General features: G+C 35.8%; 3 protein-coding genes across 9 annotated transcripts; 1 reads left to right on the top strand and 2 right to left on the bottom strand.

Moving 5' to 3' along the window:
* Positions 1-282: 282 nt before the first annotated feature.
* On the bottom strand, positions 283-7,711 carry LOC121772322 (kanadaptin-like). Of its 2 annotated transcripts, XM_042169370.1 has the most exons (12): positions 7,161-7,711; positions 6,957-7,042; positions 6,236-6,315; positions 5,728-5,783; positions 5,557-5,605; positions 5,086-5,232; positions 3,912-4,007; positions 3,201-3,314; positions 2,568-2,701; positions 2,094-2,326; positions 620-1,435; positions 283-525 (listed from the first exon to the last, which is right to left on the bottom strand). In XM_042169370.1, the coding sequence occupies exons 1-12, from the start codon at positions 7,538-7,540 to the stop codon at positions 476-478; spliced, it is 2,241 nt and encodes a 746-aa protein (XP_042025304.1). In that variant the 5' UTR covers positions 7,541-7,711; the 3' UTR covers positions 283-475. The 2 variants fall into 2 exon arrangements, with proteins under 2 accessions (XP_042025304.1, XP_042025306.1); XM_042169372.1 differs by lacking the exon at positions 6,957-7,042 and having other exon boundaries at positions 7,161-7,300.
* Positions 7,712-8,327: 616 nt separating this feature from the next.
* LOC121772178 (amino acid transporter AVT6A-like) lies at positions 8,328-12,320 on the bottom strand. 2 transcript variants are annotated; one of them, XM_042169178.1, is made up of 7 exons: positions 12,097-12,320; positions 11,711-11,800; positions 11,071-11,580; positions 10,834-10,986; positions 10,185-10,388; positions 9,226-9,691; positions 8,328-8,856 (listed from the first exon to the last, which is right to left on the bottom strand). In XM_042169178.1, the coding sequence occupies exons 3-7, from the start codon at positions 11,495-11,497 to the stop codon at positions 8,718-8,720; spliced, it is 1,389 nt and encodes a 462-aa protein (XP_042025112.1). In that variant the 5' UTR covers positions 11,498-11,580; positions 11,711-11,800; positions 12,097-12,320; the 3' UTR covers positions 8,328-8,717. The 2 variants fall into 2 exon arrangements, with proteins under 2 accessions (XP_042025112.1, XP_042025111.1); XM_042169177.1 differs by lacking the exon at positions 12,097-12,320 and having other exon boundaries at positions 11,711-12,035.
* A 7,130-nt stretch (positions 12,321-19,450) lies between these two features.
* LOC121772042 (WPP domain-interacting tail-anchored protein 1-like) lies at positions 19,451-24,970 on the top strand. 5 transcript variants are annotated; one of them, XM_042168976.1, is made up of 5 exons: positions 19,451-19,501; positions 20,812-21,406; positions 21,600-22,726; positions 23,869-24,024; positions 24,475-24,970. In XM_042168976.1, exons 2-5 carry the CDS (start codon positions 20,845-20,847, stop codon positions 24,646-24,648), a joined length of 2,019 nt encoding a protein of 672 aa, XP_042024910.1. In that variant the 5' UTR covers positions 19,451-19,501; positions 20,812-20,844; the 3' UTR covers positions 24,649-24,970. The 5 variants fall into 5 exon arrangements, 4 of the variants coding, with proteins under 4 accessions (XP_042024910.1, XP_042024909.1, XP_042024908.1 ...); XM_042168975.1 differs by having other exon boundaries at positions 19,466-19,684; XM_042168974.1 differs by having other exon boundaries at positions 19,466-19,858.
* Positions 24,971-25,160: the final 190 nt, after the last annotated feature.

The raw sequence follows: 25,160 nt of genomic DNA, 5'->3' as shown, positions 1-25,160 counted from the left end.
TTCATTAGTTTTATAATAAAATATGAGTGAAAATGAGTTAGCGGAATATAAGATTTATTACTAAAAATGATAAAAAAAAAGTGAAATGTGACAAATTTTATGGGACGGACGAAAATGAAAAAATAGTGAAACTTCAGTAGATGAAGGGAATATTTGTTAGTGTATTTAGAGCAATGATAGAAGGGGGTACTGTGCTTTTCCAAACCTTGAGAAAATATGTTTAGTCTTTGCAATTTTACGAGAAACTTGTTTAGTGTTCATGACAATTAAATTTGAATCAAGTTTAAGTGTTCAGCATAAACGCAAAATAAACGTAAAAACTAATCATATTTTGCAATCAATATACACATTAGTGATGTTCAAAATTTCAACTATGTTTCACGTATAATCAGGTACATTCAGTAGCTCGTTAGAAGATCAAATTATAATGAGAAACGTTGAAGTACAATCAAGGCCATCCCAACAAGCAGCTGCCTTAGTAACCAAAACGATCGTTCAGGGAGGTTCGTCCATCGCCTGATTGACCTGAAAATGAGAGTGGAACGAAAAGTGAGCACAGAAAGTCGCATATCAGATTTCATTATGTTGTACCTTGATAGTAAAGTTGTAAACTAATTACCTTTGGGCGGCACCCAGGAACTGTAATCTGGTTCATCGAGAAACGATGGCTTCTCTGGACCTAGAACTTTCTTCTTTTTCCCGCCCGTCTTTTCTTTCTCTTCATTTTCAGGTACGTCTTCAGTCGCAGCTCCATCTTCATCATCTGCTGCATGGTATCCCTTAGAATGTTTGAGTAGCAAGGCCACAGCATCTTCTGCCTTGAAATGGGAAGCAGCAGCTGTTTCAGAATCTACGGCATCACTGGCCTTGGACGGACCAACTTGCTTACGCTTCCTTATGATTAGACCAGGTGCTGCATCTTCTATCCCATCCGCTGAATCTGGTTTGTTCAAAATAGATGTCCTGTCTTTGTAGTCTACAAACTCATCGCTCTCCTGCGTTTCTGTTGGCTTCAGCACAGGTTCTTGCTTTTTGATATCATCTACAGCACCAAGCCATTGAGGCTTAGCAACAGTATACGCGGTAGAAGTACTCTCATTGTTTGTAAATTCTGGTTCATCCTTCGTACTGTCAGGTTCTGATTTTGCCTTAACTGTAGCTTTTTCTTTCATTGTTTTAACTAATGAAACCTCTGGTACACTAGTTTTACTCTTTACTGGCGAAGGGTCGATCTTTTTATTCGTCTCTGGTGCAGATTTATTGCCTGCATGAGAAACAGGTTTCTCGATTGTCATCTTAGGCTTCAGGTCTTTGGATTGTCTTTTCCTAACTGCTTCTCCGGATGGATCTGCTATTCTCAGCAAGTAAACAATCCTATCCAACTCTGATTGGAGAGTCGACAGATCCTTTTGGATCTTTCCTTTTTTATCCGAAACTGTCACCGAACAAGGAAACAAAACAGAACACGGTCAGAAAACTAATATATGGCTAATATCTACCAGGAACCACTATTAAACCAATTAACGGAACAGAGCAGCTGGGGCCACTGGAAGGGCGGCGGAGAGGAAGCTGATAGATGAAACAGACACATAATTACGAGGAAAGTCAAAGGTAGAGGAGATGACAATGGAACAACTGCATGAGTAGATTTGATTGCTTTAACTGAACAAAGGAAAATCAACCATTTAGAAGGACTGGTCAAATTTTCATTTCAATAAGCTAAACTTCCAGCCTTATACTGTTCAGCATGTGTGAAATGCAACTCCAAATGAAACTCAAGGGAAACATTACTTCCCTAATTTTCTTAACGGGAATTGATGCAGCATTCATGTTAGCTCCATTACGTTTGAATTTTCTCTCTCTGCACAAGCACAAAGCTGTAAGCGCTTTGGCAAGTTTTGAAAACATATGAAAGAAAAATGGCATCAGCATGGTAACTGATAACCAGTTCATGATGCAAGGTGAGTATCTTTAAACACATTAGAATGCATGACATCAAGCATTGCAACCAAAAGAGCATCCATTTTAAATTAAAGGGGACAACAGTTGGCTTATGAAAATGACTAAATATCACAATAAGTCAACTAGCTTACCCAGCTGAGATGACACTGCAGACATGTATGCATCAAGTGCATCTCCAGCTTCAGCAATCTCATTCACTGCTGCCGATTTATCCTCATCCGCAAGTAATTTTTCCTTATCTTCTATCTGTTTAACCAGAGCATCTTTCTTATCAAGAAGAGAATCAGCAGTTTCCACTGATTGACTTTCACCATTCTTGGGTTTTGAGGACTTCTTTGTCCGATCATAGAAATCATCATCGTCACTGTTGATCAAGAAGACAGTAAATGCACCATTCCGACAAGAAAAGATGTTCATAATCAATAGTAATCACATAACATACAGTACATGCAGCAGTTAGAAAAAGAAAATGCAGTTGACTGTTTCAATGGAATTCATTACAGTGACCTTACTTGGAACTGAGGCAGAACACACCATAAATGGAAATTAAGCATTCATAGGCTTCTTCTTAAACAGAAAGAGAACCTGCTTTTTTACAGTAGTACCTCATATAATCTTCTTCATCATCTCCCATGGGTCCTTTGTGCTTACCACGAGGCAGCTTACCAGCTTTTGCACCTATACTTTCCCGAATACTTTCATTCAAAGTCTCTTCCAAGTTCTCAAGCTCCTCCATTATCTAAATAAAGCTTTGGGTATTAGAATTGCAGAATTTGATTCAAATTCCGAACACTAATACATTATATATTCTGATAATAGGCAGTCTGTGAACCCACATTGGAAGATGCTATCCTTATGTTAAGGGGATTGGAGAAAACAGAAAAATAAATGCTCAATCACTAAATTATTGAGTTACTAATTTCCAGCTTAATATATCCCTCGTTGTGGTGAACAAAAATGCAGTAAATTCAAAAATCCAAATCATATTATGGTCCTCATATCCCTCCCTATCTGTTTCTCTTTTGGTATTTTTAATACATCTTGATCATGGGGTTGATAGATAGGTCGATGGTCGATAAATGCTACTGAATAAAGTTTAGCTGTCAGATCTGCTTGATGTAATAAAACTGCATTTCACGATACTCAGCTAAGAGGAATACAGAAAATACTTAAATGGTATATGAAAGAGAAGCACAAGACGTTGAACATAAGTAACAAATAAACCCTAACTCATATACCTGTGACGTCCTTTGCTCATTTCTAGCAATCTGAGTTTGCTGTCCTTGTGTCAAGCCACCTTGAGCAATGTCCTTTGCTCGAATAGCATCAATCTCTTTCTTCATATGAGCTATCTACAAAAGTGGCGGAACCAGTTAATAAAGCATAATATTCCTCAGCCATACTAATATTTTGCCGTAGACCTGAAACCAAGTCTCTATGGGACAGAGCATTAAATGGCTGTGATAGATATGCTACATTGCAACAAAAGGATGGTCTAGGTTAGAGGTTCAGCACTTCCAAGTGCAACTAACCCACTACATCTTTCAGACTAGAATCTTATATGAGGTAAAAGAGTTCTTTGAATCTTTCTTCCCATAATTAGCATTCCATTTTCAGATAAGCTGCCATGAAACTGTCCATTCAACAATTTTGGATGGTTTCTAGAAAAAACAAAGTTGATCTATGTTAGAGGGAATCAAACATATGATATTCCCTCTCAGATTACAGATCAATAGGACCAAAATATGCATGTTACAATCATGTATCACATGAATTCACCTTCTGATCTTACATGTCAAGAAGATCGTAACAGTAATGTCTTTGGATGCAAATAGATGCAAGAGACATAATACAGAGGATGATTAAGCAATCACAAAAAGCTGCCACGGCAGGATCATGGCCGCTTTTTAAGTAACATTGATCATGAAAGCAATAAACACACAACAAACCTTTTCAAGTCTCTTAATAACTTTATCTCGAGTTTTTTCCTGCTTCTCAGTAAGCTGCCCCTTGTAAGTTTGCCAAGTTATTTCTTCAGCTTCATCCTAAACATAAAGAATTGTTTTTCAACAAAAGAAGACGAAGATAAAAAGAAGCTACAAAATTTTGATATTCGATAAAGCATGCAAGAGTAATGAAACAGAAAATTGTGGAGAACAAGAAATCATATTATTAGTGAAGAAAGACAAATCATGCAATTTTTGTGAAACTAGAGAAAGCAAAAGGACAGGACATATTCCATAAGACGAGGAAAACATGCCACAATTTGGAAGGAAAATAACAACATTATAGGTACTCTAGTGTCTAGTATATTTGGTTTGTAGAACACTAGAACTTAAAATAAATAAGTAAACTAAACTAAGCCAATGCCATTCTAAAGTATTACTGCAGTACGAAAATTTAATTCACACGTTATGGGCCATGACAAAACCAACAAGAATTCATATATATGAAGAAAACAAGGGCATATTGTTCATCAAGGCCGGCGCCTACATGAGCAAGTCCCGTATTCCACTAAGAACTAGATACGGAATTAAAAGCTCTTAAACAGAGATCAATTTCAACACTGAACACCCGATATGAATTTGAAATTCTCACGAAGGCTTTATTATATCTACACAAATTTCATTCTTAGTTTCCAATAAACATTGTAGGAAAACATAGGATTAGTGTTCCTTGAGTTTTATCCCACTTTTTAGTATAAGAAATGAGATTTGTATAAAGCACAAGTACCCCCCACCCCCACAAAAAAAAACAGTGTTAACATCCTTTGGTAAATTACATTTCAACATCTAGCTACATCTGAAACACAGCAAACATAAATCCTCAGAATCATTATTAGACCCACCAAGCAACTAAAATTAAACATATCTATTCTCTTCTTTATCCTCAAGAATTCACCTACTCCTTTCCAACCACAATGACCAATAGAGAGCAGGAACATTAACCTGCCTCCCAGTAATTTACCCATTTGGCAAGATTGGACAAAAACATATTATCAATGAAACATGGCAGACCATGAATGTAGAGGAATAACATACTAAATATTCACTCATATTCTATCAAGGAGTACGAAATCTTGTAAAAAATTCACATGACACTTGAACAATATCAGCAACAAACCTCCAATTCCTCTTCAGCATCTTCACCCATGCCCCAGGAAATCCCATCAGCATGAGAAGCCTCTATTTTTGCACGTAAAAGTGATGCTTCCATGTCTTTTGTTTCTTGTTGCATCTTTGCTTTCCTTAGCCTCTTTAAATCAGCTTCCTATCAAAACAATACCACAATATATCAGTTGCCTTCCAAATTATACTACTCCCTCCGTCCCCCATTAAGAGTCCTATTTCACTTTTACCATAAATGGTAAGTAGGCCCCACATTTCACCACCTTATTCCACTCACATTTTATTATAAAACTAATATATATATATAAGTGGGACCCACATTCCACTATCTTATTCAAACTACTTTTCTTTACATTTCTTAAAACCCGTGCCGCAGCCAAATAGGACTCCTATTAGAGGACGGAGGGAGTAGCTATTATACAAGCGATGCTGTTAATATTATGATTTCTAAATTAAAGGAACTTACCGGAGGCATCAATTCAGATGGTCCTTGAAATATGTACAGTCTAGATGAGCTGCACAAAAACCCAAAAAAAATAAGGCATGAAAAAGAGGTCACAAGTTATGCCACAGTAAAAAACATATCAAAATATGCAAATATCCAATACATGGAAAATTTATTAATGATACTACTTACTGGCCAAACCGGAGGACATCACCGACATGCAAATCCACATAGATCCTCTTCTTTACCTGATGTTCGCCCAACAGTTTAATTAGAAAGAATATCATAATTTACCGGAAGTCTATCATACAGCAAAAGTACATGAAGAGGCACAACATTCACCTCCTTATTCAAGGAGCATATGGTATGAATTATCAAGTAATCACTTGATGGAGATATGACTTAAGTAAGACTCTTAGTTGTATCCATAGATAATTATATTCTATGATTACTGATCAGCGCAATGATCCAATGGACATCGTTAAATTTAAGGTTCAAACATAATCTCAATATTTCGCCTTAAATAAATAGTGACCAGGGCCCAGTGTATTACCAAGGGATATGAATATATGATACCCAAAAAATTTGCATGAATGATAGGTAAAAGTAATACTATACAAATTCAACGAACAGCAAACCAAAGTTATTGCAGATCAGCAGATGTAATGCATGCGCGAGAGTTCGGTAAAGGAAATTGTACCTGGTTCTTGTTTATAAATGTCCCATGTGTACTGCCAAGGTCATAGAGGTATACACCTCTGTCGCTCTTGAACTGAAGAACTGGAACCAAGCAAGGAATTAATAATAGAAAATTAGTAAATAGGAGTACATCTTTAGGAATTTCCAGACTTTATCAAGCTCCAAATATAAGATATACTCATATAGTACAAAAGATGTACTATAAGATATACTTGGCAGTTTCATTACATATTTTATTACCAAATACCAATGGAACATAAGAAAAGCACAGCTGAACAGAAAGTACACAGGAAAAAACAGAGCTACGATTTATGGATAATTAATAACTATGGACTTCTCAAGTTCATGAAGATAACACTCGGAAGCATAAAATATTCCCTACATTTCCCATGTTCCTTCTTTGTAGAAGGATCCAGCATCGATTAGATATATCTTCCATCAACCACAACAAAACAATGCAAAGCAGAAACAGTCAAATATTTCCCAAAGGTATATGTTCCATTTCTCATAGGGATCTCCCTCCCACAGAAATTAACAGTTTTCCACGAGGACATAAGTACTAAGAATCTCATGAGTAAACAAGTGAATTAGCTATATATTTCACACAAAAGAAATCATCTGAAGCTTCAAAAGGCTTATTGGAGCCATATACAGTATCCAAAAAACAATAAAAAAGATATAAAGTGTAATAACGGTAGAAAGGGCAGGCAAATAAATTATACCAGCATGAAACCGAGAAATAGTAGGATGCTCGAGCACAAAATCACAAATATCTACGCGGCCAAACATGTAAGCCCCTTTCTCGTGTCTGAAATTAGACACAGCAGAGGCGTAACTCAAAACAAACTCCTGATGAAAATCTCAATGTGCACATAAACTAAAACTAAAGGGATACAATAGCCACAGAAAAGGGGAGAACTACTAACACATCATATCGATCGATTATTGCCCCATCTTTGAGGACTTCAAGGAAGAACTCATGGCCAGGGGGTGCACTCCACGGAGGAATTTTGTACGGCACAGCCGAATTACTATTCGGCTGCTCCTGTTTGGTTTCACCATTACTCGGATTCTCGCTGGAATTAGAAGCTTGATCCGAATTTCCTGGAGATATACTGCTGTTAGTGTTTAATTCGGCTTCTTCTTGGCGGCCTTGGGATAGCTCAGCGGCGGGTTCAGGTTTGGAAGGATTCGAGAGTCTAGGTGGAGGCGGCGGCATCGCCGTTGGCTCGGATGTTGAAGGCTTGACGGCAGCATCATCAGCGGTGGTGTTTTTAGGTGGCGGAGAGCCCATGCTTGTAGCCATGGTGTGTGTTCTTCTGAGCGTGCGGCGGAGATAGGTGGATTGGTGGCGGTGGTGCAGCCGTAAACGACGGCGTTTGGTTTGGTTCTGTGATTTGCAAGCAATTCGCCAAATTTTTCCTAGGAACAGAGTCCACAGACCACAGAAGCTTTCTCACTAATTAGAAAATTTCGAAAATTTTAAAAATGTGGATAAATTACTAATACGAAAATATTTCTAATTTTGAGAAGAGGGTTACATAATAATTACTCATTTCCATTCATTTTTAAATTATATGTCATTCTTTGAAGATAGTAACTACTGTAGTAATATTACTTTACAGCTTTGTTCATAAAAAATACTCCTAGTCATGTTTTTTTAGTTTAAAGTCATTTATCAAAATTAGTTTATTTATAGAGAGTTTTTCTTTTTACGGAATGAGTGTAATTTTCTATAATTCACATTTCTATTATTTTTTCTCTTTTATCTGATTTATTTTACAAAACATTTTTACTCTACTAATTATCATTAAATTTTTTTAAATTACTTTTTGTGTTTAATGATGGTAAAATATTAAAAAAATTATTTTAGTCGATCGATGGAAAGCTTAATATGGTGGTAGGAGGCGAGAAGAAAAAGAATTAATAACTCGTTTTAACTTTGAATTAATAAATCTAAATACACTAATACAATTCAGATTCTCACCAAGTTGGGAAAATTCTACTTCAATTATATCTTATGGAACTAGCCAACTAGGTAATGAAAATGCAAAATCCATGCACTACAAATTAATTAATCTAAAGAAAGATAATTTGAGAAAAGCCAATATGTCTCAAATCCAATATAATTGAAAATAGTCTGTTACAGAGGAAAGGAGACTGCACTCATCTGCATAACCAAAAACAGAGGCATATTCATACACATTTTTTATAGTTTATTGTTTATACACATTATTAGCTCGCAAACAAAATTACTACTATAACACACTGAAATACAACAAATGGCATAGGAATAGAAGATGCTGGGTTGCACAAACAACTCTGTACATTTCTAGAAACGCCACTCAACATCTAAGTTGAGCAGATCGATGGCACAATCGAATTTGGCCGAGCACAGTTCTACGATACTGTATCCTGCTAATAAGACGAGTCGCATTCGGATTACCTCTCTACCAAGTTGGGCCAAACGATCGGTGGATGCTTCATTCTCGAGTAGATGGGCCATTCTTCAACAATGCATAGGCGTCACTGTATATCGCTATCACATTGGAGAAGACGGCAAGGGCGATCATGACAATGGCTAGGATCCTGTCCCTCTTCGTGGATATGCCGTACCGATCTCTGCACAAACAAAACCACATTTCATTGTTGATTAGCATGCTGAATTACAACAACACCATATATCACAGAGCTGAAGACCAGACATTCAGGAGAGGAAATACATGTAAAGAGAGCTTAGTATATATTACTATTAGAAATGAATCACACACCCCTTAAAAGGCCTTATAAGGAGGAGGGTTGTCCATACTTATATAGAGGAGCTAGGATCATCACCAAGTCGATGTGGGACAAGATTTAAGAGTTTTAACAATTACTACTATAAGTAAACTATAAAGAGATTACAGACAGAATGTTGTTCTTGGTGAAATATTGCAGTTTGCCAATGTTGTTATGATTTCAGCCTGAGTCATGACTAAATTATTGACTTACCGGAGAGTAATGGCAGCAGGAAGGATGAAACCGATTAGAACAGCTGCAGTTGCTCCAGTGAATTGGAAAGCATCCCAAATGCTTGGTATGTAATTTGCAGCCACAAAGATAACAGCAATGAGCCCAATACTGAGTGATGCAAACCTCGTATTATCTGTAGTCAAAGGACTTGCCACTGGAAAAATGAGACCATCTAAGTTTAACCGCAATGGATAAAATACAATAGGGAAGACAAGCATCAAGTGGGCTGCATAGCTAACGCGCACGGCATCATTAAGTACGGATCCAAATGGAATCCCGAGGTCAGTGGAGAAGTTGGCCAATACATCATCGAGAGTTTCATCACCGAATAAGAGGAACCCAAAGATGCTAGTCATCACATACACACTTGAGCAGAGAGCAAGGGAACTGCTGACGACTGCCTTTATCTTTGTGTTATCATCAAGTTCATTGTCTATTGAATGAACTGCAAACATAGCTTGTCGTCAAAATAGGCTACTCCATCTAAAATAGTACTATAACTCAAATAAAAGAAAATGAATCATAGTCAAGAAAGCAAATAGCTACGTGATTCAGAATTAATCCGAGGCTTAGAAATCTAATGATGAAACATCTCAGTTAAATGAATATTGCTATTGCACAGTATAAGCAACTCCTAGTGAACATACACAATTCTCTCCTCCGGCAGTTCACAGAAGAAGCATATTCAAACTTGCATGATACCAGAGATTTTTCATCCGAAAGACTTAATGAATAATCTATTACTGTGTAGAAGATAGGACTATATCAAATATCAAAGTAATCATGTTGAGGAAGAATAATGTTAGGGAAAAGCTAGTGCCAAGATGACCATTTCAAATATACTATAAAATTAGTAGTAACTCTCAAATGGCCAATGAACCTCCAAAATGGAAAGGCATATCAGAATGCAAGCTAGTCAATGCACATTCATTACTTACCATTGTAGTGGCAGATATATGCAGTTACAAGTACAGGAACTACAGTAAAAAGATTGAGGAGCGACGTTAGATTTGCAACTTCTGGGAACAATCTAGGCGCTTGGATGGTTCCATCTAGCAACTTGTAGAGTGTTATCCCCACAGTAATAACAAGGAATACAACAGCAAGAGCAACTGATAAAGCAGATGTGTATCTCAATGAATCTGCAAACACAAATATAAGAATAATTTAGCCCAGCAATATGCAGAAAGAGATACAACCTACGAACAAAACATGCAAATAGCAGATTCATAATGAAAAAAAAAACTAAGCAAGTTTCCTCTTATGCTTAAGATTATGAGGTTCTATGTTGCATATTAACAGGAAAGACCTACATTGGTTGATATTCCGAAATTTATGAGCAGTTGAATATTATTATTGTTATGATCATCATCATGATCATATTAGTATTCTCACTTATGTGTGCAGTGGTGTTCACTGACAATGTAATTCCAATCATTAAATATATTGACAGATCTAAAGAACACTGCACCTGATCTTCAAAAGTATTCCATCAACTCCAATGCAGTCTAATTTCATCAAGTAATTGAAGATTGCAGAAAGTATTATCTTCCAATTAATAGATAGACTGAACAAAAGGGAGCTTACCAATTCTCTTTAAGCTAGCCAGTGGCGCAAATACAGCAAGTGTGGTTGCAACGAGAACGAAAAATCGTCCGGTCCACCACTGTACTCCAAACCAACCCTCCAGAACACCAGCATGGTGGACTCCATCAGATGTGGTTCCAGAAAGCACATCACCTACAATGAATAAGAGTCCAATCAATTGAGATCCGGAGGATGCACATCAGGCACAAAACAACTCAAATTCAATCAAGATGTTACCTATGATAATCATGTACACTATAAGCACGCCGATGTTATTAACCAATACACAAAGTTGAATCAAGATTCTGCCCCAATTCCCAAAAGCATCCTCCATAAGACCACCATAAGAAACCGACTTTGCTGTCCGACTAAACCTGAGCAAGAACTCGATCGAAGCATTCGTCAATAATGCCATAAAGATGATTGCAGCAACCCCTGGGATAAGTCCCAACACCTTCATGGTGGCAGGCAAAGCCATGATTCCTGCACCTACAATTGTGGTGGACAGATTAAACACCGCCCCGCTGAAGGAAGCCCCATTGAACTCATCAAAACTATCTTCCCCATGCTTGGTGGGCAGCAACGGGGATTTCTCATCAACAAGTGGTTGCTTGCTCTTCCTTGGCTTCTTCTCTCTGTTAGGCTTAACACCTCCAATCGTCATTTTCAAACCTTTTTTTTCAAATTATCTAAAGGAGAGTTTTAGAATGTATTAATAGACAAAACTCTTGAGTCCTTACAAAAAATCTGCACAAATGAATAAGATTCAAATCAATTTTCTCCAATCAAGATAAATCTGATAACTTTCACAAAATGAAAATCAAATTATCTACGATAAATCAGAGCAATTGAAGGATGAGCTAATGTACTCGCTTACCTTAATAAGGATCCTTCAAAGAAATTGACTTTTATCAATAATTTTGACAAAACGAATCCCTCAACTTGACGAAGCAAAATTAAAGAAACCCTGTACAATTGTGTACATCAATTTTCGTATATTCTTATCAAAATTTGTGAACCGAAACAAATAGAAAAACAAACAATCGAACGATCTGAAATCCGAAATAACAAATGAACAACAAGGAAAACTCGATATCTCGCCAAATGACTGCTTTGATACAGAGGGGCAATCAACACACATATAGAATATAAAGAGAGAGAAGAAGATTCCTTCACGCAACGTTTCTCACGATTGTATATAATATTAATAATGAGGATTCACTATTGAACATAAAATTATCGAAAAAAGAGAAAAAATCAAACCTTAGATTTTTCTGCGAGCAGAAAATGGAACGATAATTTCCAGCGGTGAAACGACGACCTCAGGTGTCGCTTTCAATGGATGATTTCGCTTTGGGGGTCCCCTTCGTTTCAGATAGAGAAAAAAGGTGACCTCCAAAAACTTGAGAGGACGCGAATGGTGTGTTTGCTGATCGATTTTTCGATGCTTTATACAAAATCCAAATGAAGAAGATGAAGACACGTGAATATTTTTTTGTGGAATGTTTGTTTTTATTTTTGTTCTATATTCAGAGAGTATTTATTTTGTCCAATAATTAGCTGTTACATACTACTAATCTACTATGATTAATCATAAATTTATTTATTTACTCCTAACTAAGCTTGCCTAGGGCAATAATGGTACGTGAACTCCCTACTTGGACAGAGACACGTTAACAATTTGATTTATTTTTGTTTGTCCAATTATATGAAGTCTCAATTTGTTTTTTGTTTAATTGCTGGTAAGTCTAGCAAAGCTTATTTAGATCAAAATATGAATGATTTATAAATACGCAAGTAGAATAAATTTGAATTTGGGATAAGAATTTAAATGAATTTGAAACACATGCCAATATGACATCGTTCGATCCTAATTTGCCAATATTTAAATGAATTGTGTGAGTTCTATAAAGTTTTATAGTAAACGAGTTGCAGTAGTATTTCAATGTCTACATATTTTGGCATTAGCGTTTAAATGAACGATACTTCATTCGACCCACTCCATTCGTCTCACTCTAAGAGATACATTTCATTTTTTTATGTTTCATTCTAAAACATAGTCATTTCCTAAAATGTATCACTTTCTATATTTTTTTTCTTTTACTTTATCATATTTTCATTTAATTCACAAAACAACACTACATAAAATCTTGTGTTTAAAAGAAATGTTCCACTTAGAACGAGACGGGCACGGGAGTATGAGTTTTATAAATTTTTGATCATGAATCCATATTAGCATAGAATAACCAACTAAGTGACTAACTAAATAAATTGAATATTTCATGAAATTCACTAACTTTGCTCGATGTCGTTTTTTTACACGATTCGATGACCTCACAAACTTATTCAAGGTTATATTGGGTGATTAGATAAATGATGTGACGTTTGGGTACCACCAGTACGTTTTTATAAACCAACCTCAACTCTATATTTGATTTAGTATTAAGTAAATTTATCCAAGTAACTAAGCAAACGATTAGACATAATAACGATGCATCATTTGACAAATTGCTAGTAGCAATCTAGAATAGTAGAATGAAAAGTTGAGGACTATCGACGCGGTCTGCAGAAAGCATTATCATCTGGTTGAGGGTGGAAATTTGGCAAGGACACCAATTAGCCGTGTGCGGGGAAGCATGAATCGGGATTTCTGATTTGTGAACAATAAAAGGTGAAAGCTTATAAATTCAATTCACATGTCAAATGACATTGGATAACAGATCTTAATCTGGTACACTAATACATGCCATTTAGCAATTTCTAGTATCAAACCTCGGGCCTAACCTCGACAGTAGCGGATAATAGGCATCGGGTCGAGTGATAACCGGTACCCATTTCGACACCTCTAGCTAGGACGGGCAAATGCCCTTCAATTTTTTTTATATATAATCTAGAGTGAATTACATATTTAGGACCTATACTTATCACGACGCAAGTTTGCGGTCCCTATACTTCCAAAATATCGTTTACGGTTTCTATACTTGTACTCATGCACGTTCTAAGGTTCTTTTCACTTTTTGACATTTTTTAGGACAAAAATACCCCCAAATAAATGGAGGCCAAATCTATACACTATTTTCTCTCCTTTTTCTTTCTTCTCCCTTTTCCCTCTTTCTGTAAATGACTTGTATAATTACAAGACAAATTGAGGCGGAACATATTTTAACAAGGAAATAAGACAAATGAAATGTTCAGCTAAGAAATTTATTTTACATTATTTTGTTAGAATTGCGAAGTGAAGTTTCTGATATGAGAACCCACATAAGTCGTCGGGCACCGCCCACTTGCTAAATACACTCAAACAAAATTACCATAATTTCACCATTCCATTTATCGCTTATTATTCCTCGCTTTACGATTGATTAGATTCAAATATTCACTTGTTGAAATTCGTCATTCAAATTTTTAATCTTTTATTTACGAGATCATTAATTATAATACTCCACATTCTAAGCATAATCACAAATACTCTAGTGTGATGAAGGAAAACGACATGAAAATGTAAAATTTATCACCTCAAAAAAATTACAGAACACAAGGAAATAAGATTAACAAATCCATAATTTCAGTTCTAATTTTGTTATAGATAGAGGAAAATAGTGTACAAATTTGCCCCCTACTCATTTGGGGTATTTTCATCTTGAAAAAGGTATTAAAAAAGTGAAAAGAACTTTAAAAACGTGCATAAGTACAAGTATAAGGACAACCAATGATATTTTGCAAGTATAAGGACCGCAAACGTTCGTCGTGATAAGTATAGGTCCTAAATATGTAATTCACTCTATAATTTATTATCTTACTCTATTTCTTAAATATTATAACACCCCAGGAGATGATCAAAACAAGTATGCATTTAAATCCAAAAATGCAACCCAAATCTTGGCCCTAGGATTAGATGATATAATGGTCAACAAATAACTAAAAACACGGAGGGTCCTAATTAAGCAGTTTTAGGTCATATTATAAAATTCGGGTTTGATGTCATGTTAAGATCATTTTAGGTCATATTTTGTTAAAATGACCTAAAAATAAACTAACAATAACCTAAAACTACCCTAAGCATGATATTGTTCTGCGTTTCTAAATTTAAATTTAGTTTTGTGTACATCAATATTTATTTTCACCTATCTCACAATATATTGTTAAAAAGGAGTCACATTACATTTTTATCATAATAAATTTCTGACGTTGTCTATTTTTGTTACAGATGAAAAATAAAAACCACTAAATAAAGTTTCAATAATAGAACTCGAATCTAAAACCGAATCAAAGCAAACTCCTCGATGATTTCATGGGTAAAAGGCCAATACTTATGGTATCATATACTCTACATATTGACAGTTTCAATATTTGATCATTTATTTTAATATGTGGACATGGAAAAACGGAGTTGGGCAAAATAGTTAATCACAGTCACATTGAACATTACTATACAATATCTTTAAAATAATATGTGACTCCCATTGTGACACCTAGATACACATATTATTGTTTTTTGCTGATTGGGTGATTATTTGGAATCACGCAGTAATTTTGATTGGGTGATTAAATATTCGGAATCACGACGCATCTTCTTGGCCTCTAAAATGATTGTGAATGCCTAAAGAAAGCTTAATTCTATTTTATTATTTACGTGATTAGGACTTGGTGCTAATCTATTAGGAAAATAGTGGCCGCCGCGTAAGTATAAGTCTTAATAACAATAAAATAGTAGCATGATGATACGAAATTTATTTATTTAAATAATGTGAATTTGAATATGATTGTGAAGGCTACTACGAGTTGACGAATACCAGTACACATTGGTGGGTTTCATGTCAATATAAGGTGGCCGGTGCTATGATGATCATTGATCGGCTTTCACATAATTTTAAAAAAATTAAATGTCATAGTATTATGTTTTAAAATATGATATAGTAGTAATTGATAAAAAAAAATTGATCATATTTCCAGATTTAAATAATAAAATAACTACTATCATAAATATAAAATACTATAGCAAATATTACTATTGTTTTTAGCATAACACTGGCATGTATTTCATAATAATAGTAGTGATAAATAGTATGTATAAAATAATTTGTTATGCACTATAATTAAAATTAAAGGGTGCAAGTCCATGATTTTACAAATCATGTTGCAAATCCACTAAGGTTGATGGCCAGCAAGGAGTTACTTGTCAATTCTTTGAAAAATAGTCACAGTAATATATAGTATAGTAGTAGATGTGAAAAACAGTGACCGTTGAGTAATTTGGTATCTAGGGATTATAAATAATGGGTAGGGTAACGTCTAAATAATTATCAATATTCTGACCAATAAAAATATGAATAGATAATCGATTGTTTATATTTATTGAATCCGACAAAAGCAAAATTTCATCCATCTTTTTCATAAATCAATTTTTTTTTCACATACTCCAGAAGTCTGAATACGAAAATTTGAACTTTCTGAAAACATCAATGGGATTTTGCTCTTATCCTTTTCAGATTTTTAAAAATTAGAATTAGAATATTCTGGAAACATTTGAAGGTAATCTTTATTAACAAGGGATCACATTGAAGATGTGATATGTAAACTAGGACGAACGTGTAAGAGAAATGACTTTTGATAAACTAAATACCGTAACTTTTATGATGTGCAAACAATTAAGATTCTAAGTTATGTAAGTCAAATAATTCTATTGTATTATTTAGGTCATCCATATCCGTGTCTCAATATCGTCTCATAACCGTCTCATTCTTTCATTATTCATGGGTCTCGCTGTATTTTTTACCCCATCTCTTAACTAAGAGACAACATTTGCTCAAATGGATTCATGAATGGATTAAATTTGGGAGAAGAATTGGAGAGGAAAGAGAGATGATATGAGGGATAGTGATGATGAGAAGAAAAAAAAGATGAGGGATAGTGTGTTTGTGTGTAAAATGAAAGAGTAGAAGTATTTATAGAATAAAAAAAGAAAAAATATATTTTTTTACCGTTGAAAATTTTATTTATTTATTTTATTTTATGCGAAAAATTGATTTTTTAAAAAAAATTATTTATTGCGCTAGCAATGACGATGCCCACTCACGGAGCGGCGGGTGGGCGTCACGCCGCGTGGCGAGATGGCCCGCCAACCCATCCTCCCCCATGAGCTAAGCGACGAGACGGATAGGTTGCAGCGGCGTCTCGCTGCGGGCTCTCTCGCCGGGCCGAGACCGAACTCGCAACGAGACGCCACTACGGATGCCCTTGGGAATCTTTAAAATAGACTTTGCATGCAATAGGAGATATTTCATGGCTGGACAACACATGGTGATCAATCGAATGTGGAGAATTTTTTTACAATGTTTATATATTCTAATCGGATTTCGTCTCAATTATTTTACATATGCAAAATTGAATTAAATTTAAGTATAAATATATACCTGAATTTTCATAAAAAATGTAAAAATGGCACAAGCTTACATTTTTGAACTTGAATTATGATGTGTAAGAGCATCCGCAGCGGTGGCGGTTGGCGCCACCGCCGTCCGTGCCAGAGGCAAGGCGAAGGACCGCCACCGCTGCAACCGCGCCGCTGGCACGGCGCTGCTCGATGTATCGAGCACGTCCGTGCCAGCGGACGCACACGTGGCGGTCTCTGATTCGCCAACGGCATAGCCGTTGGTTTCAAACATTTTTTTATTTTTTTTTTTAAAAAATCGGATTTTTATTAAAAAAATCGATAAAAAATAAAAAAAAAAAAATTTCACTTCCCCAAAAAATTATATCCGTTTATAACCGTTTTTCCCCACTTTTTAATTTTTTTTATTTTTTTTACCCCAAAAATACACACTTTCATCTATAAATACCCCCAATTTCACTCCAAAAAATTCACACTTTCACTACACAATTCTCATCATCAATCTCTCATATCCATTTTCATCTTCCTCTCACACCCTACAACACCACTATGTCCGGTAACGACGACAACCCAAGCGGCTCTCACGGTTGGAACCCCGAATGGTTCGGTTCGCAACCGTTTCATAGTCCGGAAACGGAATATTCGGCCCCTCCTCTCACCCAAGATTCGGGCGTTCCGAGTGGCTACCGGCCATACCCAATCGACGATCAAGGTGCCTCCGAATATAGCCCAAAATTCGCGGGTCGATCCGAATAACCAGATAAAATCATAGGGTTAGGGCCTGAATATCGGAACCCAAATGTAGAATAGGGCTACATGAGTTGACCCGTTCGGGTCAGCGGGTTATGCAGGTTGGCCCGAGTGTGTTGCGGGTTGGTCCAGCATTTAAAACAAAACATAATTAAAATTTTGGGTTATATATCTATATGAAGTGTATATGTTAATTCAATATTAAACGCAACATTGATATGAAGTATATATGATAAGTATGTCTTCTCTCAAATTGAAAGTTAGGGTTATATGAAATATGGTTGACATGAAGTACAATTTTTTGACATACTACTATCTAAACTATCTTTTTTAACGGCTTATAATTTATTTTTCAGGTACACAATTAAGAATGTCATTCAACTCATTTGAAATGCATGATTTTGATTTAATTGCAGTCAGATTCAAGTGTGCTACTAATTAAGCGATCTGTTTATATATTTTATTTCAATTTTCAATTGTTATTATTTTCTTTCTCTTGATCACTTTGATAATACTTTACTATTTGAGACAATTTATTTTTTATAAGCTAGAATATTAGATTGGATAGAAAGTAACACGTAAGATTACTTTGGACTCGAATAGCCCGTGTGTTAGCTCGAAAACCGAAGATTTAGGATTAGGGTCGAAAATTTATAACCCAAAAAATTCACAACCTGAAAAACCCAGACCCATATAGCCCGAAAACCCGAGCGGATTGGCCCAAACCGGGGCGGGTTAGCCCAATTGACATCCCTACTCAGGGGCGGAGCCAGGGTTTGACGAGAGGAGAGGCAAAAATAGAGTTATAATCAAATTTTGTTGTAATGAGAAGGGGCATTTAAAAGAGAATTTAAAATAAATTTTTAAATTTGAAGAAAAATATCACGGGTATAAATTTTTGAGGAGGGGCAAATGCCCCACCAAGCCTCCAAGTAGATCCGCCCATGTCCCTACTTGAAGTTGATGTGGCTTCCAAATTCCACTTGGAGCATCTCAACAAAGGCCTGAATATTTTAAATGGATGAGAGAATTTTAAGCCCGCGTTGAAAACTCGCTAAGTGGAATATAAAATTTCCAAGTCTTTTACCTTAACTTTTTCACGTCATAGCGAGCCTCAAAGTCTATGCTCAATCATATTATAACTTCATTGAAATTTGAAGATATATTTTTTCCAAATTTCGGTGATAAATACAACTTTTATGAAAGTTTATGTTATTTATTACTCCATAATCTTAAAGTTTAAGCTTCACCCCAAAAAAATCTATTGAGATCTGAAGAAGTGGGTTTCTTACTGGGCTTAGGAAGCATTCTGTTTAAGAAAAAGCCCAAGCTGTTGATGAATCGTAGGGCCCAAAAGCTTCAATAAAGCAGCAGACAGCCTGCATCATCTGCACGTGACCACACCGAACAGACTCTGAGTCGGTTAATTTGAATCATATTTTCTAGAAATAGTGAAATAATAAATAAAACAGTTAAATTAATTCCACAGTCACCACTCACCAAGCCAAGCCGCGGCATTTCTGAACTGTTCGTTCTTAATGATTTCCTTTGCTTTTTTTTTTTCTTTCCATCATTCATATCTTCTGTAATCACTCTCAATCGGGTCTATTGATTGTAGCACCATATTGTTGTCAGCTGACGAATTAATTACTCTTTGAGCATTTTCGTTTAATTTATCGAGAATTGATTCGTGCTGCTGCATCTGTGTGTGTAAGCAATGATACTGTAGTTTGTTGGAGCTGCACAAAGTTTCGTTTTTCGGAACTATGTTTCTCTTATAAGTAATATGGAAACTTCTGCTGAGTTGAATTATGAATTAGAAGGCAAATTTTAGCTGCTGATTTTCCCCAATCATCATGAATCATGATTGCCTGCCTGCGCCATGTAAAAGCAAATGATAGTATATCGATCGAATAATATGATATTTTTGTTTAAGCAATTCAATCAGTAAACCATTGATGCTATATGATTGCTTGTATTTTGGATTTGGTGCTTCCATAATTGTAAGAAATTTCAATCATGGCCACTGACTAGTGAACATTTCAGGATCATCTAGAGAGAACAAGACCTTGTACTTCTAAAACCTTATATTGCCACTAATTAATTATAAATGGCGCCGCAGGTGGCTTTATGTTTGTAGGATTGGGTTTACATGGATACAAAAATTTGATCACAAATACTCGAGTTTATTTGCTTTTTAAAATTTTGGAAGTGGCAGAAGCAAATTGTGCATTTAGGATGTTGGTATTCCAATAAAATGAGTTTATTGATTTAGAGTATCTGTATCTCCACTTGACTGACAGACTGGGATAGAGAAAAATAATGAAGCTGTGAAACATTGGGGTTAATTTGGGCTTGGAAAATGCATAGAATTAAAAGGCATAGGGACATGAAAAAATATGATAGTGTGCATTTAGATTTAGACACCGCTATCATTCTCGTATTGAACCTGTGAATTTTGTTATGATCCTATGTGATCTATAATACAGTTTCTCCTTCACAGTGTGGAAATGGTGGCATTCATGTGTCACTAATGCGATAAACTTTTTATTGGTAGTTAAAAGTTATGTTGTTTAGTGCACAATTTACAGATTTAGGTAGCTTTACTGAAACTTCTAAGGAACACTTGTACTGAACTTTTTTTTGTTTCTTCATCTTTCATGTTTCCTGTTTCACTCGACCATATAACATGCAAATGTTCTTTATACTTGCCAGTAGTTTGGATTGTGTATAGTACTTCGTTCTTTTTTCTGATATTATGCATCTTCTTTACTGGGTTAGGTTAACTTCTGGTTGTTCACAATATGATAAACCACAAAGTATTCTCTCTTTTTCAGGACACAAGTACAGAATTTACTGTAAGACTTGAAATGGACTCAGACAGTATTGAAGACAAACCCTCTTCAGTTGAAAATGCCATTCATGGTGAATTAGAGTCTGAATCAAATAATGTTGATTCACTTGAAGTTGTATCTTCTGGTGGAGACACTATGCGTGAAGTAGAAAGTGTAGCAGAAAATTTAACAAAAGTTGAGTTAGATATAGCACGTTCCTCCGAGAAGTTGATTAATTTAGATGTACTTGTCATGCATGTGGCTTCAAGGGGAAGTGATTTTGAGGCGTTTTTGGTAGAAATTCATACTCAGGAAGGTCCAGTGCTGAAAGCATTAGAATATGACCTCCTATCTGGGTTTTTGGACTCTGAAGTTACAGAACTGGAGAAATTCCTATCAGCTCTTCATACTGAGATTGTCAGCTCTCGCAATGTTGTTTCTTCATTCACGCAACTTGGTGATACATTTTATGATATAAAAGATAAGTTGCATGATTGTGAGGATTCTTTGAAGCAGTCTTTCGAGCAGGTTACTGGCTTAAAGGAGCAATCTGCCAACTTCCAGAGGATCTTATTAGCTTCTTTTGATGATGAAAAACGTAAGTTTTTAAATTACATTTTGTTTTACTTTACCTCTTTAACATGGGATGTAGTCACTTTTGATTGTGAGGCCATGTTGTCCATCAGGAGTTGCGCTGGTCTTTCGTATCCACTTTCAATGATGTGACCCTGAGAGTTATATCTTATAGAGAACGTGATTCTTTATCTAATAATAACTTGAACTATTGACAGGGAAAGATAACGAAGATGTTGGTTGTTTGGAAAATAACAACGATCAAAATTTGAGTGCAAAGATAAAAACGCAGACAGCAGAACAGCAGAAGAGTTGCTTGAGAATGCTGGAGAAATCTTTAGTTCGGGAATTGAATCTTGAGAAGAAACTAACTGAGGCAAGAGAAACTGAAGAAGAGTTAAAACTCCGGCTGCAGCAAGAAGTATTTCGCATGGAACAGGAAGCCGAAGATATATGGGAAAGACTGTTTGAGGCAGAAAATAGTGCAGAAATACTCTCCGGGGTTTCTAAAGAACTATTTGGGAGGATCCAGATGGCACAACTTAGTATGAATAGGTTGACTGAACGAGGTGGGGAGTTGAGATCTGAACATGAAAATTTAAGTGAGCAAAATAATGAATTGACAGAAAAGGCTTCTGAAGCTGATGATACATGGGAAAGATTGTTTGAGGCAGAAAATAGTGCCGAAATACTCTCCGGGGTTTCAAAAGAACTAAGTGGGAGAATCCAGATGGCACAGCTTAGTATGAATCGGTTGATTGAACGAGAAGGGGAGTTGAGATCTAAACTTGAAAATTTTAATGAGCAAAATAATGAATTGACAGAAAAGGCTTCTGAAGCTGAAAAGAGAGCTGAGATTGCTGAAGCTGATTGTAAAAAGCTTAGGATGTCTAACAAGGAGCTTACAACAGATGTCATCCACTTGAAGAGTAGCATTACTCATGCAACTAATCAGGTGGAACAATTGGAGACACAATTGAAGGATTCTGAGATTAAGCGAGATCATGCCGTGGCATCTGCTGAAGCTAGTCAAGAGAAGCAATCCATGTTAGATTGCATAATCAAGGACATGGGAAACTTAATTGAAGATCTAAAATCCAAGGTTCTAAGGGCCGAAAGTCAGACTGAGAGTGCTGAAGACAAGTGTATTTTATTATCTGAATCCAATGCGGAACTGACTGATGACATAAATTTTCTAACAAATAGAGTGGAACACTTAGAAACCTCTTTGCAGCATGCCAATGAAGCCAAGAATGAAACTGCAAAAGATATTAGGGTGCGTACTAAATTGATTACAGATTTGGTGTTGCAGTTGGCACTTGAAAGAGAGCGCCTTCATAAGCAGGTTAGCTACACTTCTTTGCACAATTTAAACTCGAGAAGTTGGTAACAAAGCCTCTTTTGGTCATAGTGGCTGGTCATATTATTTGTTTATTGGATTTCCACTCCTTTTAATTAAAAACATTTGTTTTATGGGGTGTGCCTGGAGCTTCTGGAAAGGATCTGATTAAACTATTCTAAGAAATGTTCTCATGGTATTTGCCTAAGGAGCACAATGCTTTTGCATTACCCCTTAACTTTTAGTTCCCAATGCTTGTAAGCTTCTATTGATTTTTGAGATATGTCCTATTCTAGCTAGTATATGTGCATGGCTTATGACTATGGTGTTGTTCTGAAATATAGAAATCAAATTATTTTGTTGCATGTCTTCTAAAGTGGTTTTCCTTACCTCATGCTTCAGTGCTTATCTCTATTTTCTAATATTTGAAGATTTATCAATAGTTAATTTATGTGTTTCTGCCACAGTTTTATCCTAGTAGGATCTTCAATGTATTGCACTTATTTTCTTAATTATTATTAAAAGATGTTTCATTGAAAGATTATGGGGGCAGAACCAGCATATTTCATAATGCTGCAGTCTAATAGTAATTTATTTGGAATTAAGGAGGATGCAGGCTAAAAACCTCTTTCAATATTGTACCAAAATGCAAGTCGGTTATGGGATCAAAGTCAATCCATTTTTTCTGTAGAATTCTGCATTTGCATCATGTGTTTTGTTATGGATATATGTGGCATGGAGGGTCATAATAATACTGACATGATGAAGTTCTAAATCTAGAATGTCAAATGACAGTTGACACTCCACTGTGGGTTTGGTATCACGAATTGAATGAAAGGGATGGGGATAGGTAAATAGCAGAGCTGACTTGTAAACACGCAAAAAAATTGTTAATCGGTCTACTTCAGCTTTCATGCTAAAAAAGTATGTACCTGTTTTTCCCTTATCCTTTTACTCACTAATTATAGGCTTGTTACCTTTTCAAATAGATTACAAATAAAAGAAATTTCGCGTAGTAAGGAGGTTGCGAGTATTTTAGTGACTGTGATGTAAGAGATCTATACCATACTTGGAAATTCTAGAATATTCATTTTTTGCTAAGGAATCTCCATTTTTCCACTAACGAGTATCTCTGTTTCATGTCCAAGATATCATCCTTAATGAAGGAGAAGAAAGTTGCAGCGAGGTTCTTACAACGGGCTAAAGTAGAAGCAGTTAAGCTCTCTAAGAATAATAACAAGAAAGGAAGTCCTGGAAAAGAAGTTAATGAGGAAAATACAGGCTCTTCAGCCATCAGTTATGAGGTTGGTGCTTCTGTTATTTTCTCCATCCTTAATACTATAGTTTAATTGTAAGCTTCTTATTTGATCTGTGCTGCTCCAAGCCGTCAATATGGATATTTTAAATTTAAATCATGTGAATTCACTCATACAAGAGTTCTACTCTTTAACTCTCTAAGTTCTCTTATATAATTGGGAGGCACGTAAAAGAATAAAATAAACTAAAGTACTATGTATCAATCAAGTACTACGTTTTTAGTTACCAAAAGATGTTTGGTGTGCATCAGATTATTAGCTTTTGTCTCAAGCTTATCCTTTCCTCTATCACACAGCTCTCTCCTGTAATTACGTTTTTTGAATTTCACTTTTGAGAATCTGTCTTGGAGACATACTTTGCAAGACGCTATTGTTTATTATGAGCGATTTTTAACATATCTTTTCTGGGGTTAACACGTGATTAATGTTTGTTTCTAGATGGAGGAGGATGATTCATCAAAAACCGATGCCAATGCAGGGCAGGATAATCCCCCCTCTGAGGTCGACACTACTCGAAACATAGATGCAAGGCAGCTGAAATTCAATAATGTTTTGGTGATAGTCCTCATATTTCTCATTCCACCACTCACAGCTTTTATGCTTTCTCAGTGAGTTATTCAAACTTGATTGTGTTGGTGTTATCCTTGGACCGGAGGTGTTCTCTCAGTTAAGCCGATATTGGATGATTAAAATTGTCAAGACTGTGTTCCCGTTGAGGGAGGAACCAATACCTTTTCCGTGCGACAAGGGAAACATGCCTTTGCAACAAGAGCTTTCATGTTGGAATATGGGAAGAAGAATCTCCTATAAATGTACTACTCCATATGTTTTTTGGCAGTTTTGTAACTGACACACTTTATAAGCACCTCTCAAAATCTGATGTAAATCAAGAGCTAAATGATGGTGAGGCCAGCCTCTTCTTCGTTTTCCTTTATACTACGTGTTTTCTATTTTGTAACTTGGGAAGGAGGATAGTGGAGTTAGACACTTGATTATATTCATCAAATTCCATTGCTTGCAAACTAGACCAAGTATTTTTGCCCTCGTGTAATGACCATTTCTTCAACTCCGACATGGGCACCTTATCAATTTGTTATTTAATTAATTAATTTGAAATTATAGGG

Source organism: Salvia splendens, chromosome 16 (assembly GCF_004379255.2).
Source record: "Salvia splendens isolate huo1 chromosome 16, SspV2, whole genome shotgun sequence".
Taxonomy (NCBI): Eukaryota; Viridiplantae; Streptophyta; class Magnoliopsida; order Lamiales; family Lamiaceae; genus Salvia; species Salvia splendens.
This window is presented reverse-complemented; position numbering and strand designations above follow the sequence as displayed.